The 19,477-nt window shown below is 40.6% G+C and overlaps 3 protein-coding genes across 5 annotated transcripts; 2 read left to right on the top strand and 1 right to left on the bottom strand.

Annotated features, from left to right (window-relative positions):
- Positions 1-355: 355 nt before the first annotated feature.
- fbxo42 (F-box protein 42) lies at positions 356-8,620 on the bottom strand. 2 transcript variants are annotated; one of them, XM_056389849.1, is made up of 11 exons: positions 8,488-8,620; positions 7,091-7,304; positions 5,860-6,139; positions 5,527-5,643; positions 4,552-4,686; positions 3,548-3,701; positions 3,308-3,418; positions 2,847-2,943; positions 2,383-2,439; positions 2,119-2,235; positions 356-2,032 (listed from the first exon to the last, which is right to left on the bottom strand). In XM_056389849.1, exons 3-11 carry the CDS (start codon positions 6,131-6,133, stop codon positions 974-976), a joined length of 2,121 nt encoding a protein of 706 aa, XP_056245824.1. In that variant the 5' UTR covers positions 6,134-6,139; positions 7,091-7,304; positions 8,488-8,620; the 3' UTR covers positions 356-973. The 2 variants fall into 2 exon arrangements, with proteins under 2 accessions (XP_056245824.1, XP_056245833.1); XM_056389858.1 differs by lacking the exons at positions 7,091-7,304; positions 8,488-8,620 and adding an exon at positions 6,282-6,432.
- Positions 8,621-8,699: 79 nt separating this feature from the next.
- Positions 8,700-13,198, top strand: LOC130178210 (SUZ domain-containing protein 1-like). The gene is made up of 4 exons (XM_056390303.1): positions 8,700-8,832; positions 9,958-10,007; positions 10,142-10,411; positions 10,549-13,198. The coding sequence occupies exons 1-4, from the start codon at positions 8,782-8,784 to the stop codon at positions 10,658-10,660; spliced, it is 483 nt and encodes a 160-aa protein (XP_056246278.1). The 5' UTR covers positions 8,700-8,781; the 3' UTR covers positions 10,661-13,198.
- Positions 13,199-14,114: 916 nt separating this feature from the next.
- Positions 14,115-19,322, top strand: necap2 (NECAP endocytosis associated 2). 2 transcript variants are annotated; one of them, XM_056390219.1, is made up of 8 exons: positions 14,115-14,272; positions 15,124-15,224; positions 16,158-16,262; positions 16,809-16,890; positions 17,483-17,591; positions 17,710-17,854; positions 17,989-18,037; positions 18,195-19,322. In XM_056390219.1, exons 1-8 carry the CDS (start codon positions 14,178-14,180, stop codon positions 18,238-18,240), a joined length of 732 nt encoding a protein of 243 aa, XP_056246194.1. In that variant the 5' UTR covers positions 14,115-14,177; the 3' UTR covers positions 18,241-19,322. The 2 variants fall into 2 exon arrangements, with proteins under 2 accessions (XP_056246194.1, XP_056246185.1); XM_056390210.1 differs by having other exon boundaries at positions 17,953-18,037.
- Positions 19,323-19,477: the final 155 nt, after the last annotated feature.

Here is a 19,477-nt window from a genome sequence, read left to right as displayed (position 1 = left end):
ATCAGATGGTCTTTAAAGGAAAATATTTTTATGCCTTGAATTCAATAGCATTAAAATATTAACATGAAGTATTGTGTAGTGATTAAATCTCAGATTTCCACTTGCTTATAAAATTCAAATTATTTTGGCCTGTCTTTGCGTTCACACTTCTCCTTCATGTTGGCTTCAAAATTCAGACTGAAAATTCATTCTCCATTTCCATGACAACTTGGACAAAGTGCATCTGCTGAGGAGGATCATGTGATACGATTGAAAGCTCCACAACAGCTACTAATGAACCTTGTCCTGAGGCATTTTCATCAAAAAAAATCAGCAATGACTGATAGACAACAAACAAACACACACAGCAGGCATGTTAAGACTGTGACAGAGCAGACATGGAGGCCTTTATTGTTTAACTATGTTTATAGTACAGTGCCATCTCTCTCACCCACCATGGCCCCCGACACACATTAGTCAACAACTTTTAACCACCACCGTGCACACATAACACACACATACACACACACACTCACACCGTTTTCAATGTAAACATTGCAGGCTTAAAGAGTGATACAAAATGCAAGGTCAACCGTTTCTGTCAACAGTGTCCGTTCTTCCATAGTTCCTCTTTCAAGAGTTCAGAGGAGGGTGACACAGAAAAACAGAAATGTTATTGTTTGGTTGATCACCTTTTGGGGAACAACAAGAAATGTCCTGTTCTCTCTAATCACTGCACTCACAAACACACACACACACACACAGCCAAGATTCTCACTCAACCAAATGTTTTTATCAAAGTGTAGTTAAAGTGTTTTATATTGAATGCTTGCAGTAGGCAGAAGGGGGATCGTGAAGTTCTGAAGTGGAACATCTAACAATGATTATGTTTTTTTCCCATAATCCTCTCTATAGGAAAAAGGCCTTGTGTGTCAGTTCCCTTGTGTGGTCACAGGGCGAAGCGTCTGTCTTCCCAATCCCACCTGGAGCTGCATTACCTTTTAGCGCGTACAAAGTACAAGGCGTTGGTTTTAGGGTAGTACTTCACATTCTGTTTTTTGTCCATGAGGCCTCCAAAAATGATGAGCTCTCCCCTGCCCTGTACCACTGTGTGAAGGCTGGTCTCCGGGGGCCCTGTAACTGCTGCAGGAGTCCCGTTCCCGTAAACTCTCCAGGACACCACCCCAGCAGATTTGGCCCGTGACACATCCAGTACGTACATCTGCATGGGCTTGCAGTTGAGAGACTGGTACAGAGGCTTGCCTACGTTCAGGCTCTGAGGTGGGTGATGACCGAGACGCCGTGCAATAGGTGGGATAGCATGTCCATCAGCTCCAGCGGCCTGTGGAGGGCTGGAGGATGATGAGGGAGGGGTTCCAGGAGGACCGGCTGCTGCTCCTCCTCCTCCTCCTCCAGGAGAAGCTCCCTGTGTTTGAAGGGAAGACGATGAAGAAGACGATGGTAAAGATGAGGAAGATTTGTTTTTCACTGCCTCCAGACCTCGTCGTAAGGCAGCGGGGGACACTGCGCCTGGGGGAGTGCGTGGGGAGCCTACAGGAGGCGTATGTAGGCCGTTAGTGCTGGGGACCTCAACATGGTGAGAGGCAGAAGGGGGAGACTCCCAACCATAGTCTGTGGAGGCAGGCGGGTGAGGGCGGGAAGGAGGAGATGCAGCCTGGGCTGGGCTGGTCCGGGGTGAAGGGGAGGATCCATTTAATAATGGAGGAAGTGGTGGAAGAGGAGGGCTGTCTGGGCCTTGTGAAGGAGACGGCTGTTGGGATGAGGATGGGCTTCCATCTCTGGCACTCCCTCTCGCTGAAGGCCGAGGTCTCAATGTTCCCCATCGACCATTTACACACGGAGCCTCTTCAACAGCTCCCAGGACAACACCGGCAGCCCCACTCCGAACAGGGGACTGAGAGCGCAAGGAAGGCGGTTCGGGGCCCAGAGGGGCAGGTGTGGCACTTATGGGGGAGGGCCGAGAGTTAAGACTTGGGCTGAGTGGTGCACGGCCAGATGGAGCCTGTGAGAAAACCACCACACACTGACCCACCTTGAAGAAAGAATGACACATTAGTGATGGATTTTATAATTTCACAAACACACTATGATTGCGGGACAGTTAGGACAGATACTTACTCTACAAGCTGGGTGACACCAAAGCTCTGGGGCTCCATGGTCTTCATTTTCCACCTGCAGCTGCTGCCATCTCCATGGTGGCGCATCCATGTGTAGCAGCCAGGCATCTTTAAGGAGCTTTAATACACAAAATAAAAGGTTAAGTCAAAACTGCAGTCACATGTAGTCACATGAAACCTTTGCTGGGAGATACTTTTTGTAACTCTCTCTTTCTCTGTATGTTGTTCTGATATTAATATGAAGAAAAAAAAAAAAGAAACTTACTGCATTCGGGCCACCACATCCTCCCAAGATGAGCAACGTCTGATCATCAATGACAATCTAATAGGAAAACATTTAAATGGTATCATTTCATTTCATATAAAAAAAAGGGCTAGCTGTTAAGCATGCTAACCTCAGTACAAGAGAAGAAGTGATAAAAAAAGAAGCAAAACGAGGGTGTTGCTTTCCAGTGCTGGAGGCAGCTCTTGGCAAGTAAATTAATTAAGTTTGATTAATGTTTCTTCTAGACAGGTAAGTAAACAACTATTAATGCTAACATTGGCTTTGTAGCGTTAGCAAAACATGGAAAGCTCCTTTAAAAATTCACAACAATTATATACCATATATATACTATATACCAAAGTGGGACCATGTAAAAAAGTTGTGATCAACAAAAACACTATCAAAGATGGTTAAAAACACAGTGGATAATTTTCTATAGCTTGAATCAACAAAGAAATCCTTACTTGTGACTGGCCTCCTCGTGGGTGTGGTGAAGGGCCAGATATGGGTGGTTTGGACCAGGACCACTGTTCAAGATCCAGAACCCAGACTTCATTACTCCTGTAAGAACCAACAAAGGGCAGAACAACGCAGTGAGGTGTGACAGCCAAGGGTTTCATTCATTGCTTTTGTTGTGTTGCATTTTATGGGCTTAACAACAGTGATTGTTCATGGGTTCTGAGCACTGCAGATGTAACTTTATACAGTAAAGAATATACCCAGAATCACATGACACCTGAGAAGTCAATAACATTTTTACTGTCTAGAAACAACGAGGTGAAAGACCTTTGCAAACATGCAATGCAATGCACACCTCATCATCTTTCCAGTAGTTTGACTTTGCAGAAAGTTACAGATTTCAGCTTTAATCTATGCAGCTCAGTTTTAGATAAAGTGTATTTAAATTCAAGTAATACATTCATACATTTGACGTGCTCCTAAAGATCCCCCAAACACCACCATGGTGTTTCCAATTACAGAGGAAGAGTGGCCAGCCATGGGTGGAGGTCCATGTGTTGTTACGATACAGTTCCACCTGATAAAGCAAAAGAAATAATAAATCAAACGAAGAGAGAAAAATTATGATGAAAAGTACTGAGCTTCAACTACTTCATCATTCGTGATAACTATGACATCTACCTCCCGGCACTGAAATCCAACTCACCAGTTCTTTGAAGGAGAGTATGTGTGGATTTCATCAAAAAACCTTTCTGGTTGGTGCAGTGGATAAGGGCTTGGGCGAGTCCATCCCCCAAAGAGCACTAACAGATCTTTGTGCATCACTAGAGTTGCTCCAGCTTTGGGAGATGGATAAGAGCCTGTAAAAGAAAAGAGCAGAGACAGGATTTATTATTATTATAGGGGGGGGCTTTTTGGCTGAATAAGCATGATGCTTTATATATCTGTAATTCTTTAATCCAATAAATAAACCCCAAAACAATTTAGTGGAGAAAATGACTGACCAAACTGACCTAAAACTTTAAGTTGACTCCCACTTATTTCCTTATGTGAAAATGTCTGAACAGAAATTGAAAATATGGCACAGACTAAGACTAAGTAATACTTTTTCTACTTCACATACAAGTGGCTGAAATTTTTACATGACAACATTGAATGAACATTAATTTTATGATACATTAGACAAAGTCTCTGACAGTAGATAGTCTTTGCAGAAGTGACCTAGGCCCTGTTCAGACCGGGCATTAACATCCATCTTGGGTAATACAATCACAAGTGGAGAGCTCTGAGTACAGGTGTGAATGCACCCAGGGCGCACTGCGGATGCATTTCATATCTGATCCCTCAGACCACATTCTGGCCACATTCTTCGAGCAGTGTGAACGTGAATGGGTCCTGGTCCGAGTCGGAGCGGCTAAAAACAACAACGTGTACTTATTTATCTGAATATAGAGTGGGGAAGTGAGATATGATCACAACTGGACACTCAAGACCCATGTGGAGATGCATTTTAATGCCATGTGTGAACTGACACGCTTAGAGCTGTTGTGATCAGATTACTGAAGACACGTTATTGCCAACATCTGATTTCACTGGTGCTTCTTTCTTTTTCACTGCCACCTCCTCAAACACTGTGCTCTTAGCACTGTATCCACATTTGTGAGTTCACCCTCCCACAGTTCCCCTTACATAAGCCCCATGTACTCATACCTGAGGCTAAAGGGCGGATCCACTCCTTGCTGTTGAGGTCAAGTCTCCATAGATCATTGAAGGCAGCATTGCAGCTACTCTGAGTACAACCCCCAAACACATACATGGACTGGTTTGAGTCATAGTAACATGCACCTGCAAACCCCAAAAAAGAAAAATTAGCCACAAATTTACAGCAAAATGCAGCAAACAGTGAGAGCTTCAAGTGTTTTACATCTACTTCTTATTGTTACTTTTTTAATATACATTTTTCTTTTCATGTGCAAGAACAGGAAAACCAGAGGCGAGTGTTTGCAATTAAATGATAAATGGAAGAAATTTCCAGATCTGCATCTAGTCTCTGTCATATTACTTTAAAAATCCAGTCAACTAATACTGCATTTAAATGATTACATACATGGGGATTTGCATCAACATGAAGATAAGCTTAAGAAATAAGTGACCTTCAATTCAGTAAATTAAGCAACAGTCTTTGACACTGGATATATGCACAGTTCAATGTTAATTGAAAAAAATGCTTTTAAAGCAAGTACAAATAAACAACATTTCTGTTACTTCTATTGGTTTAGGAAAAGAACAATGTTCACAAACTTCCTGGTACACAGGCAGGAGAGAGATGCAAAAATGCAAAGCTTGTGATTGTGGCATCAGCTTGAAAACATAAACTTGAAAACTAAATCTTTAAGATATGTTGGAGTCCATATCATAACAAAACCGATAATGTATCTGACATTGCTCTTTTTTTATGAATCACTAATCTTGCACAAGGTAGAAGGGAATTTTTCTGCTTTACCCTGGACTCATAACCTGATCCACAGATAATACTGCATAAAAACATTTTGAGGCGCTAGATGCAAAACCTTAAGTACTGTATTTCTCAGCAACTTCATGGGTTTATTGGGAAAAAAAGGGGTATCATTCAACACTGAATATATGATGTAAAACTCAAATTGTGGTAAAGCAACATATACTGACTGTGTGAGAAGCGCTGAGTAATAGGGGTTCCTGGATATGGGTATGTTCGACTTTCCCACTGGATATTTCCCTCCTGGACAGCTCTCAAGAAACCATGGTAGCACTGATAAGCAACACCTAGTTAAGAGAAAATGTAAGTAAATAAAAGGCACTCAAGAGGTTATGTTACCACATGCAGAATGTTCAAATTGGAGTATGAGTACATTTCACTGAATCCTTTTTTAAAGCCTTGTTTCCCTGCTCTGCTCATGGTGTACTCACACCACAGTGACACTATCCACTCCACCTTCTGATTCAGTTTTGAGCATGATTATGCAAATACGAGAGGCATACCTTTAATGAGGCGATACCACTGCTTACATACAAGCGCAGCAGTCTTGTGCTCCTGGTAAGGTGAGAGGAAGGACAAAATATATTCAAGAACTTCCTCTGGCAACTCCATCATTGTTCTCCCTCCTCCTTTGGCACCACTGTCCATGTTCCCTTCTTGTCGGCAGGACCCCATCTTTGCCTCTACTTCCTCTGTTATCCCAGCAGGCTCTGTACCATCGTCTTCCGTATCCATGGCAACAAAGCATCCATCCTCATTGTCAGGGGAGCGGGACATTGTTGTCTGTTGAGACATCCGGAGACATATTAGTGATGTATGCACCGATGTCATGATGCTCAGGAACATGTATAGCATCTATTAGACACATTTAGCTACAATAAAACAGCTTTTAAGTCAATTATTCTATTTATGCTGGTAGACTCACCCGTTGCACATCTGCCCTATATGTTCCTTATTGGATTTCTGGAAAGCAAATTTAATGAGAAATACTTAAAGAAAACTGGATAAGATCTGATCCTACCCTAGAAACCCAATGACACTGCAGACCTGTAACCAATATAGTATTTTTGTGGCAGCAGGCTTAATTGTTACACCCATTGTTTAAAACGGGTGGTGCCCTTTCTTTAGCCTTCACAGCTGGCCCCAGCACACAGCACGTCCCTCTTATATCGTTAGCTACATCTAACTAGCTGTCGTTAGCCGTGACATAATAAATGAAATGTTGGACTGCTAATGCTAATTATCTACGAAAGATATCTACATAGGAAAAATACATTGAACGTGTGCTATGTCATACAGCTAAACGAGGAATGGCTTATGCTGCAAAACACTTTTTCGCTGACTAACCAGCGTGAACATGTTGCTGAATTTAACGTTTGATCCTCAGAGAATATGTGCTAGCACTGGCTAACGACGCTAGCTAACTTTTCATGAGCACCCAAGCTAACGTTAGCATTAACGAATCTTTAGATAAACGCAAAGAGCCACAGCTGATGCGTTTTCTTTTACATACCTCTGCTCGACACCGCATGGAAACACATCCACTTCCTAATTACCTCAATGACACGACATCATTTCAGGCTCAGTTACACCCTGGCAGCTAACAAGCTAGCTGCTATCTTGAGTCAGGTGTACTGCTGGTAATCTTTGCTAACGGTAGCTCCTCTAATGTCAGACACTTTGTCGGGATTTCAACCCTGAAACTGAAAACCCTGAACCCGGCCTTGTTAATACCGTTGTTTTAGACGTGGTGTTCTGTGGTCTCTGAGTGTGTCTCTTCTCTCCTCCTCCCCGGTATCAGCTCCGGAGGTTCCTCTGCAGCCTCCAAACAGTCGCCATCTTCCGCTCTGTGAAGAGCGTCCTCCGCAACACAGCGACGCTCCAGCAGCCGCGGACCGTCCGTGGCACCAGGGTGGGTCCCCAGCCCCAGACACTGCGCCCCCAGCCGCTGCAGGCAAAAGTGTTGCCCAGGGGAAAGTTGTGATTACCGTATGAAACCCATTAAAATATAAAAAGTGTTCTTGTGGGAGGAAGTATTCAGATCTTTTAATTAAAAAAAGCACTAAAACCGCACTGTAAAATACTCTGTTACATGAAAAGGTTTTTTGCATTGAAAATGTTACTTAAGTAAAAATGTCTAGGTATAATCAGGAAAATGTGCTGAATGCAGAAACGTGTCCCCAAAATCCCCATGAGTGTTAAACTATATACTTTACACCCTTACATTATTACTCGTGTGTTCATGTAAAAGCATTTTACTGTTGCAGTTGTTTGAGGTGGAGCAACTAATGATTAATTTCATTATGGATTAATCTGCTAATTATTTGGTTTGAAACAATTAAGAAAATAATAAGAAATGACCGTCATAGTTACCCAATACCCAGAGCCCACCTACATGATGCTTGCCCAACCAATTATTACAATATTATTAAAAGCAGCAAATTCTTGAGAACCTGGAACCATGATTGTTTGGCATTTTGTATGAAAAATGATTTAAATGATTATCCAAATAGTTTCCAATGAATTTTCTGTTTTTTCAACTGTACTATACAGTTTAAATTATAACAAAGCATCATATTTTAAGAGATTTCCATATTATTTTTTAATTAAATTTTTTATGTGTAAACTTAACTAATTAAAGCCGCCAAATAAATGTAGTGATGTAGTACAATAGTATTAAAAAGTACAATGCGTTTTCACAAATACAATAAAGGTTTTTACCAATCTGAAATCGTGTTTTAAAGTATCTTAAATTTGTCATAATCTAGTCCATATTTGGGAAGTAGTGGTTTTTGATCTTGAACATTATCAATGTGGTCTAGACGATTAAAAACAACAGTAAACTCGTCCTTTCTTGCTTTCATAAATAAAATAGAGTTTTCACAAATCCAAGAGTCGGTCTCAAACAGCACTAGTTTTCTCAACAGTCAGAGGAGCAGAAAACGGAGAACCGGTTAACCAAAGTTAAGTTTCCGTTAACTTTCCCTTTAACTGCCCAATCAGAAGAGATCTTCAACGTCGCTTCGCTAGGTCTTAAACCTGGCTAACAGCTAACATAACTGTCGACAGGTAGAGGTTACTGTTTACATATACAGTCGTCATTTTTCCTCTGAGCGGTGTGTGGGACCTACCGGCAACCGGTTGATTTACCGAGGTGGACGTGACGCCAAATTTAAAGTAACAGGCAGCCGGAGGAGGGGAGGAGGGTGTCCACGGTGGAGCGTTAAGCTAACAGGCTAACACACGCGGCCAGGCAAAGATTTGTGAATCTGGTCCTTCAACCTTCATCTGACAACAAAAACCCGTTAAATCGTACTATCGGTGGGTCGGTGCAGAAGCTGCTCTCCGCCAATTGTCCTCGACGTGAATGGGAAATAGTTAGCCGGCGGAGCCGAGGAGGTAACCAGCCAGTAGTCCTGTTAAACATGGAGGATGAGGAGGTTGCAGAGAGCTGGGAAGAGGCAGCGGACAGCGGGGTGAGAAACACTAATACATGGCGTGCGAAACCAGGTTGTAACCCTATTTCGGTTCGACAGCCACTTAGCAGTGACCCACGAAACGCTGGATGGGTGTAATGCTTGAAAATTAATACACGCTTTTTATTTATTTATTTATTTCGGTTTGTTTTCTTATCAAAGACAGCAGCCTCTCTTCCGGGCTGAGTCCTGCAGGCCTCGCTGTCCCACTACGATTTGGGACTGAGCCTGGCTTCTTGTCATCTGCTCTACGAAATTATTATTTATTTAATGCGTGCAAAACCGGAGTAGTAACCATAAAGAAGGCTCAATTTTTACAAAGCAGACTTTTTCCTATAAAGGCACCATTGTTTAGACCCGCCCATTGCGGAAATGACAGGCTGCACTGAGGTGAATCATTAGAATAGCATAACAGTGCATTGAGTCAGGTTCACTGAGAGAGAATAGTTGTAGTATAACCAGAGAGCTCTAGCAGGGGTTTCTAGCATGTGTTGGTAGATTATACTACAGGTGGAATAAAAAAAAGTTGGTTTCAATCCAATTCCAAGTGATAAAATGACCAGAATGTCAATATCAATACCTTTTATTGTTAAAAGCAGCTAATCTATTATCATCTAAGGGAGATTAAAATGATTTAGGAGTAAAATGCATTAGTAGGCTGTATTTGAATATTTGTTAATTACAACTACATATATTTTGCCTACGGTGGCCCTGAAATGTCAACGCACCGAAACTTAAGCAAAAACACATGCAAATAGACAATGCACAATCAAATTCTAAAACAGTTTAATCAATTTGATAACACATGCTGCAAATACTCACAACACAGCCAAACACACAAACGCGCTGAAAATACAACACAATTGAAGTCTATGTTAGGCCCTCCATGTGGTATTACAGAGTAATGTGTTCTGTAGTCTGTACTCTCTGTTGTCCAGAGATTAAATAGATCCCTTACTATAGCGTTTATTGCTCTGTAATGGTTGAATTGTATCAGAATATCTTCCAGAAGTATGTTTTCTCAGATGCCAGCAACTTAGAAACACAGATCTCGTGAACATGTCTGCTGTCAATGAGACAGAAAATTAACTTGTACAGTAAAGATAAATATGTCTTTCTCCTCAGGAAATAGAGAGAAGGCTTGAAGCTAAACTGAAAATAAATCAGGAGGCAAAGTAAGTAAACAGCAGATTTATCAAAAGTCTTAAATATATGATGTGTATATATACATTCAGTATATATATATTTTTTTTTTTTTTTTAATTTAAATTTTTTTAAATATTTTTCTCACACTTTCTCACCTGTGCAGGAAGTCCAGGTTGGGTTCAGGTGGTTCACCTGTGCAAACTGCTATAGTAATCCAGGATGACTCTCTGCCTGCAGCACCCCCACCACAAATTCGAATTTTAAAGCGTCCTTCAAATAACGGTACCACAGGAAACCCTGCATCCTCGTCTCGTCCCTCTCAGCAGATGAAGTCTTTGGCCCAGAGGGAGGCAGAGTATGCAGAAGCCAGGAGAAGGATTTTGGGTAGTGCTTCTTCAGAGGAAACTCCTCAGGACAATCCAAGCCAGGACAGGTAAGACATTATTATGGTAAAAACTACAAAACCCACATTTGTTAAAGTGGAGAAGAAAAGATGTAGATAGAAATTAGTGGATAATATTAGTAGAAAAAACATGTAATTTATTCTACGTTTTTTCCCTGTGTTATTAGGCCAACTCGTCTGAGTGCGCAGCAACCACCAGAACCAGTTCGTCCAAACAATCATGTGATCCGCCAGCCCACCGGCCCAGATGGCACCTCAGGCTTTCGACTGTGCAGATAAACTGGAGCTGCCTGCTGCAAGGAAACAGCTGTCTCCCTGAGAGGCCATGAAGGGTGGCAGTTAAAGGGGTTGTCTGTGATATGAAGAGCAGAGTGGTGGGATGACATAAAATTTGACAGACATTAGAAATATGAAGGCGTTGCATGGATTGGGACGATCTTCTCCACCCTCTCTCTTCTCTGCTTACTGGCATGGTCTTTGCCTTTCGCCTTGTCTTCTCCCTTATGTGGATCGTTGCAAGGGGCTGGCAGAGATCAGCCAAAGATCTGAAACCCCTTCTGTTCCACACTGTGAACAGGTTTTTGCCTCACATCCCTACACACTGTGATACTTCGATGTACCATGAGGTGCCCTATGATTTTAAGTCTGATTGGCCGGCCGAGTGCCAGGGTATCAGGTGTCTGTCTCTTCAGGGAGAATAAAGAGAGCTTGTGAATCTGTGGGAATTCCCCAGAGACATGCAAACAAACAAACGGGCCTTTCCACTGATGGTGCGTGGATTATGGCTGGGTGTCCACCGGGAAGCTGGCCTCAGTTTGTTGGGTTCAGTGGAAATTAAGTGCTTGACAGTGCCGAGAGTTTACTGTGTGTTCAGCAGCTTCAGAACGAGGTGATAGAAAGCCCTTTGAGTAAAAGTGCCCTGTGCTCAAAAGTGTGTTTTGATACTGTAGTGGCCCAGACCAGCACTTTCAACAGTCCATAGGCCTCTGTTTGGCACTGGTGGCTATTGGAGAAACGCCCGGTGGGCACACAGCCTGTGGCCAAAGATTATAGATCGGAAGGACAGTGTCACTAAATCTAAGCTTATTCAAGCAATAATAATGAAATTACTCCCTGAATTTTGTTTGTTTTTTTATGTATTGACTAATTACCTGTGCTGTGTTTTGTTTTAAACAGTTTACATAGTATTTTTCATGTTTGTGTGTGTTTTTCTTTTTTTCTTTTTTTTTGAGTCATAGTCTGTTTAAGTCAGGAGATCAGTAGTTTGTACCAGAATAGATGATGTAGTCTGCATAGCAAACTTTACTTGTAGAGTCATATTAAAGTTCATCAAATAGGAATAAGTCGGACCTATCCATGAATTGAAAGAAGTAATCATGCATCTTTGTCTTTGTTGTCTCACTGCTTCTAATCGGTATAGCTTAGTTGGAGCTTCTCTTACAGCCAAATGCAATTCATCTGTCCAGCAAAGAAGACTTTGTTGCAGTATGTGGACTGACGGTGTGCTATTAAAATGATGGTTGTTAATTGTTCAGAAATAACAGTTTCATGCCAAGCGTGTCATAATCCCATGCTTCCTTTTGGCAAATATTCTGTCGGGGTCAGGGAAAAGTGTGATTTAAACTATGAAAATTATATAGAAATAATAATGGAAATCTCACCTTTTAATCAGTGTCCTGTAGAAGGAAGCCAGATTCCACTTTCTGGTTTAGATGAATGTCCTCAGTGCTGTGTGTTTTGATTTTGTTTTTTCCGCTCCAGGGTTTTACAACATTGTCTGCTTTTTTGCATCCAATTGAAAATGAAAGTTTGCAAACCATGAAATCAATCATGTAATCAATTACTGATGACTTGCTAGTACTGACAGTTATTGAAAGGTTCACAATAAATGAACCTGCAGCAAATTTTTAACCTTTTAACACTTTGCCTTAAATAACAATTATCCCTGGTTACATTTTCCATGGATAGTTATGTGTAGTTCATGCTGGTTAATCTTGCTTTTTGTGCACATGTAGTAGGGCAATTATTTTGTTGTAAATCCTACATCCTACATATGTAAATCCTAGATAATTGATGCACAGTTGATAGCCACACTGACCTAGAGTTATAGGAAAATACGAAACCACACTCAGTAAATGTAAAGCAAAGCTTCTCTTGGAGAAGTGCTCCATGGCTTTGCTTTCACCATAATTTGTCCCAATAATTCCAGGTAAATAGATTATTCGCAGGAAGTGTAATGAACTGAAACTATAATTAACAGTAAATTAAACACCTTGCAGTGAGCGAATCTGCTATAGAGCAAACTGTTCAATATGGCAAAAACTGCTGCATTTGTTCCACCTATTCAACCTCACTACCTGCCAAAGAATAAGAAACTTCAGGTCAGAGGAGTGCATCGTTCACTAATGATCTCTGGGAATTTAAGTTAGAGTAGAACTGAAGTTTTTTTGCTGTTTGAGGACAGAAAGCTAATAAGTTCTCTGTTGCAGTTCTAATATCTCGGTATTTTTGTTTTATGAGATAATATACGCTGTTTGAAGGAGTGACATGAAAGGTTGTAACGTCACTGATTTCTATTCATGCGTGTAATACACTCCTCCCAGGGACTGGGATGAAATGAGAGGGGTTTGTTATAAATTTAAATTGATCACTAAAAGCAAATGACCATGCTGTATATGTGTGATTTTACCCATGATGCTTTGTTTCAGACATTCACAGCTCCTGTTGTGTTTGTGGCTGGTTTGATGTCATTGTTATTTTGAAACTTGAAAAACACATGAAATTTGAATACCCTTTAATAAACACACTTCAAGGAGAGAGCTTGGTGTATGTTTTATATTTCATGAAACCTGGTTCTTGAGCAGAAAGTTGTATGATTTATTCCTCATAAAGCATTGAGAGACTGTGCACCCTCCTGTGTTCATACATTACAAACAGGGGATATGAATATACGTTTATAAGGGATTGTACCTTGGGATTTGTATAGACATGAGGTCAGGTTATGGATTTGAGGGAGAAACTTAGACAAAAATGTACAGCAGCAAATATGCCCAGCACCTATTAGGGTGCAGGACCACTATAATCTATTTGTTGTTTAGCTGGGAACATTTATGCTTTTGCTCCTAGCAGAGCCATGCTGGAAGATGTGCAGTGTATTTTTCTTTAACTAATAATGCACTCCCACTTTTTATTTTACCTTTTACTCTGCTGATGATGTGAGTCGACTGAAAGAATTGAGTGGCTTGAGATGACATCTTCAGGTTTGAGTCAAATCAGTCAGAGGAGTTGCTTGTGTCATGATCTGCTGAGTTCCCCAGGGACCCCAAATGACCTCCACCTTATTGGACTTTTGGTCAAACAAAAATTAAATTTGAATGTTAACTTATGGTTTGAGGGATGATGTATAGATGATGAAAATAATTGTTGGTTGCAGTCAATCTGAAAAAAATGATGTAATATGATGAACCAATCTGCAACAAATGAGTACTGTATAAATTAAAACAGAAATAGAGTTTGACACTGAGTTTCCTCAACACGATATGAAGTGAAACTGGGGATCTGGGGGCCCTAGAAAGTCCAGCCTTTGCTGCAGCCGTAGACTGGCCCTCGCTCAGTTTTGTACTGGCCGTCTGTTTCCGTACATTTCAGGTGCTCGGACCATCCTGACCAGAAGCGGCGCTGTCTGAACCAGCGCCCCTGCTCCTGTGGGATGTCGTCGTCTAGTTGTGCCCCAGCGCTGGTGTCCATTGAAAGTCGGAAGTTGTTTTTTTTTTTTTAGTCAGTGAAACTTGACAAAATGGCAGAAGACAACACTTACGAGTCGATGCTCTGCGTAAAGCCTGAGGTTCATGTTTACCGGATCCCGCCGCGGGCCTCTAACCGTGGATACCGGTAAGATGACCACAGAGCGCGTTAACGTTTGTCACAGACAAGTGACGTTCCGCAAAGCTAACGTAACGGACAGGGGTCGTCAGGATGGATGTTTGTTACTCTTCTCTTTTCCCTGCTAGATGTTGTCGACGCTTACAGCCCACACAGCCACAAAAGTACTAAAAGTGTTTAGATTAAGGGACAAAGTCTCCAGAGGCGAGAGGCTAACAAGTGTCGCTGCTGACAAACAACCGCTTTCTCCGCTTTCTCCTCCGTTACCGCGAGTTAGTCGTGAAAGACACGAGAAATGCTGACATTGCTGATGAGGTTTAATGAAACCTGGGCAGTCAAAGCGGCAGAGCTAATGCAAGGCTCCACCTCCAGCTTCGCTCTGCGGCGTTTCCTCTGCAGAATATGATTAAAAGCACATTTGCACTACTAGTGTAAAATTTAAAGATATAAATTATTTTGGTTTACATTGTCCTCATTTGTTGTAAAGAAACAAATTCTATTTTTTTTGTGCTTGTCAAGTAATGAATACACAGAAAACTAAGGCCAAAGCAGCATTATCCCATCACAGAAGTAATGTAAGGCTGCAACCAACAATTATTTGCATTATCAAAATATTGATAACTTTTTCTGTAGCTTTTAAGCTGAAGTCGCTCACAGGATTGCTTATCTTCAGTTGGCAGCAGAACAAAAGAGCTCGCTGTTTCCAAAAATGTCTTGTTTTAGTCTTCCTAAAAACTTATAATCTCACTTCCTCCTGCTGCAAAAAGCTACAGCCTGACATTGATCGAGTCAGCTGTTCCCCTGAATGAACATTACACAAACCACTTTCACATTCAGATGTGTGTTTCTTGTTTTTCTAGCGCTGCTGACTGGAAGCTGGATGAACCTGCATGGAGCGGTAGGATGAAAATCACTGCTAAAGGCAAAATGGCCTTCATTAAGTTAGAGGACAAAAATACAGGTAAATAAATCTCCTTGCAACTAAATTTTAAGTTGTGTTTTCTGCATATGTGTGTGTACATAATTCACAATGTATGTTTGTATGTCTCTCGACTTATGTCACCAAGACAAACAATCAACTCCTTTAGGCAATATTTTACTTGACTCAGAAGTGAGTCTCTTAACTTTCCATAACCACCAGAGTACCAAGTGTCAGGAAAGCACTGTTTAAAGTGAACCATCAGTTCCTTTGAACATTAGAGTAGCCCTGATTAGTGTAGCCAGAAAGATGGCTAAGTTAAGCCATGAAACAGAGAGAGAGCTTGACTCTCCAAACAAAACTGATGATAACACGTCTTCCACATTTAACGGTGTTTGTGACCTTTAGGAAGATGACGAGCTGAAAAGTTGTGTGAGGAAACGCAGTATGCAACAATTTAACATTACTGAGCAGAGGATTACAGCAGATTCTTGGCCTTGCTTGCTTCACATTAACAAGTCTACTGACCCTCCATTTTTATCTGCCACATGTTTGCTCAGCACACGCTCCAGGCTAGTTAGACACATGACTTGTTTTGTGGTGCAGTTGTACAGGTGAGTATCTCTTGGGGTGAATTTGCAGCTGACTAAATAATACAAGCATGTTGCCGCTCTTTCACATTTTATTGTAACATTTTGTCTCAAATGCAACTCAACCATGGCAACCAGTTACTACGACTGTCACCAGATTCATTTGATCCAGACTTGTCTTGCCTTCAGTTCTAGTGACATTTATCATAGAGAACATGTTTCATTTCCTTAAAGAAGATATGTACAAACTCACCAGTTTGGCACAGTGTGATCAAAGCACCTGTCAACAAGCTTGCTTTGTCTTCCACCGGCACTTTTCACCTGATTATTTACCGCACAGAAAAAACTCCTACGGCACAATGTGGTGTAAATTTGTTCTTTGCAGGAGAGCTGTTTGCACAAGCTCCAGTCGAACAGTATCCAGGTTGTGTAGTTGAAGCAGTCACAGACTCCAGCAGGTATTTTGTGATCCGGATAGAGGATGGCAATGGTAAGATACTTTCATCACAACTATATTGATTTAAAATGTTACACTTGTATATTGTAGAAGTCAGTAATGACAACCCCGATTATAGAGACAGCTTAGTTTTTGTATAAAATCCATTTTTAAATCTACAAAATAAAAGATATACTTTGATTAAAAGAAAGTCGGCAGATATACTGTGCTAATCATCTCTTAAGTTTAGTGTCACATTTATATAAACAAATCTCTTTGAATCTAAATGTATGATTTAAATGAAACAACAAGGCTGTAAATACGACAAACTATAGTCAGACTTTCGAATTACATTTCTCCATGTCAAAATAATAGTACTCAGATTAGATGGTGGTAGTGAATAGTGCATTAGCTTGTTGCATCATTGGTCAGCCATTTTTCTCCATCTGTCAGTCAGTCTCACACTGGCGTTGTCAAGTGAAAGAAGATTTTTAATACATTTATTGTATTGATATTGCAGGAAGATGTTTTTTATGTTTTATCGTGGGATGCAAAGGGTACGCTAACGTGTTTTTGTCTTTACAATTGCTTTGATTGAAGGACGTCATGCTTTTATTGGTCTGGGTTTTGCTGATCGCGGAGACTCATTTGACTTCAATGTCGCTTTACAAGACCATTTTAAGTGAGTAACCCTCTGCTGTGTAGGACTTTCAGCACCTGTTGTGTATTTATACATACAACCTGTACATGAACATATCACTGTTTGACTTGTGCATGTTTTTAGACACATATTTGAAACTTTTTTTCATGTTTAAATTATTATGGAAACTGCAACATTCCTCCTTTGATGTGTGAGTGGACAGTAATGCACATTTACATAGCATGCATGTGTCCGTTTTATTCTTAAGTGCACACTCACATATTGACTGCTGCCTAAAAATTATTTTAAGTTAATTATTGAGCCAACTTAATACATAATGTTATAAAATCATTTACTTAAAAGTAAATATTATAAATAAAAGTATATAATATTTTAACATTTTTAGAATGAAAACATATTTACAGAAAGGCAAAAATATTTGTTTAACAATATTTTCAAACTAACATTGCAAAAATGTTGAGCCATTGATCTATAATTATTTAGATGTCCTGTATCTATTATTGCGCAAGCCCAGTTTCACTCATATTATTTTAAAGTTTAACTCAACCCAAAATTACTTGAATAAAATTACTAAAATAAACTTGATTTTTAAAAATAAACTTGGTTTCTAAAGGTGGGTGAAGCAAGAAGGTGAGCTCGCAAAACTGGAAGCTTCTCAGAGCGCAGCACCTAAACTGGACCTGAGCTTCAAAGAAGGACAGACCATCAAGATCAGCATTGGGGTGAGCATGTCGCCATCACAGATGGAAAGATGGAATAATAATAACATTGTAATACATTTTTAAACAAGAAAACAAATATATGAACATCTAGTTACTGTCATGATTCTGTCTGCCACAGAACATCAAGAAGAAGGATGCAGGTGGTGCTAAAGCGCGGCCGATGGGTGGCGGTCTGCTCCCACCTCCACCAGGAGCAAAGGCCGGAGGGGTCATGCCGCCTCCTGGCGGACAGCAGACAGTCGCAGCTGTTCAGTCTAACACTGGTGATCACACTGCTTTTGTATCAGATCAAAACATTTTAAAACAAACATTTTCACATGATGTAAACAACATTTCCATAATTGTTTTTCTCCGTACGCAGCCTCTCTTTTAGACTTTGGTTCCTCTGTCCCTGCAGCCCAGCCCAGCTCTGACGTGTGGGGGGATTTCACATCTGCAGGTTCCAAGTAAGTTTTTCCAGAAATTGTCCGTAGCATCTTTTTCTTGTTTAATAATCCATCTCATCCATCTGTCAAATTTGTGTTGGTTTTACATGATTGTTTTCGTGTCTTTCCTCACTCCATCATCACTCTCATCCTCCAAACCCCCCCCTCTCCTCCACAGCTCCAGTAAAGATGCTGTCAAATCAGGATGGGTGCAGTTTAGTTGAGTTGTGGGAGAACGTGCACACACTCAGGTTCCATACATTCCATGGACAGGACCATTGTGGCAAAACAGAAAGAAACTAAAAGAGAGGAACTGTTAGTAAAACTTGACCGGCTCATTCACTGCACTTGTACTGTCAAGAATCTGTTCATGTATAACTATAGCCCGCTGACCAACACACTCTGGAGGAACAAACAGTACAATGTACATATTCTTTACAATCTTACTCTGTATTTTCACTCTCTGCTATGCAGTGGGATCTGTCTTTTGATTTTTAGTCGCCAGGTAACCACTAAACTGTCACTGTTGGAGCCTCTGCTCCCTGTGAGAAAAGTGAGCATACCGATGGTTGAAGTGAAACGTCGTCTCCTCACACTAACCAGGTCGGAACGTCTATCCATTGCCTTAAATCAAATGTTCCCGTATTTTATTCCTTCCTCCTTTCACTCTCAATCTGTTCAGAACCAGATTTGATTGTATCCCTCTGGTCCTTGTCTTCACAACATCATGCATATATTTTCTTTCTGCTATCATACAGTTATCTCATTGCACCAACACCACTCATCTCAAGGTTTTCTTTACCATCTGGGAAGGTAAAATAGTTTACCTATTGAAGTATCCATGTTTTGTTTAGGTGTGTACCAGTGTGTGTGTGCGTGTGTGTGTGTGTGTGTGAGTCTGTGTGTGTTTTGTTTTCTGCTTGTAGTTCTTGTTTTGGGAGATCTTTCAAGGCTACATTGATAGCTGATGATTAGTTTTACATTAAAGCTCTTAAGCCCCTCATCATAAATACCAGGATTTTTTTAATCATGGTGTTGGACTAAAGTCATGATTGCCATTTTGTCTGTCATTCAAAGTTTGAAAATGTTTTGTTGGTTTATTCATGGTTGGTTTTGTGTACACCCCTCTTATACCTTTTCCTCGTGTGCTGTTGCTTTTTTTAAATGTGCCTTTTACCAAATTGAATTTTCCTAAATCTTGTTGATAATTTGCATCGAGTATTTGATTAAGTGCCTTTCTGAAAAAGATCTAAAATGTGTATAAAATGTAAGCCCATGTCTTCTTGTAAATAAACTATATATTTCATTGGCTCTTTTTTTTTTTTAAATGTTAATCAGTAAAGTGTAACCAGTGTCTCTCTGTGGAATTACAGAGAGGGTTTAATCTGAATGCCTCTGGTTTTTAAAGCTCATTGAGCTCATTCACCTTTTCACTTCTTCAGTATGTAGTCAAACAATTAA

The sequence above is a fragment of the Seriola aureovittata genome, chromosome 2 (assembly GCF_021018895.1).
Source record: "Seriola aureovittata isolate HTS-2021-v1 ecotype China chromosome 2, ASM2101889v1, whole genome shotgun sequence".
Taxonomy (NCBI): Eukaryota; Metazoa; Chordata; class Actinopteri; order Carangiformes; family Carangidae; genus Seriola; species Seriola aureovittata.
The sequence above is the reverse complement of the archived record's forward strand: the minus strand, read 5'-3'. Positions and strand labels throughout refer to the sequence as shown.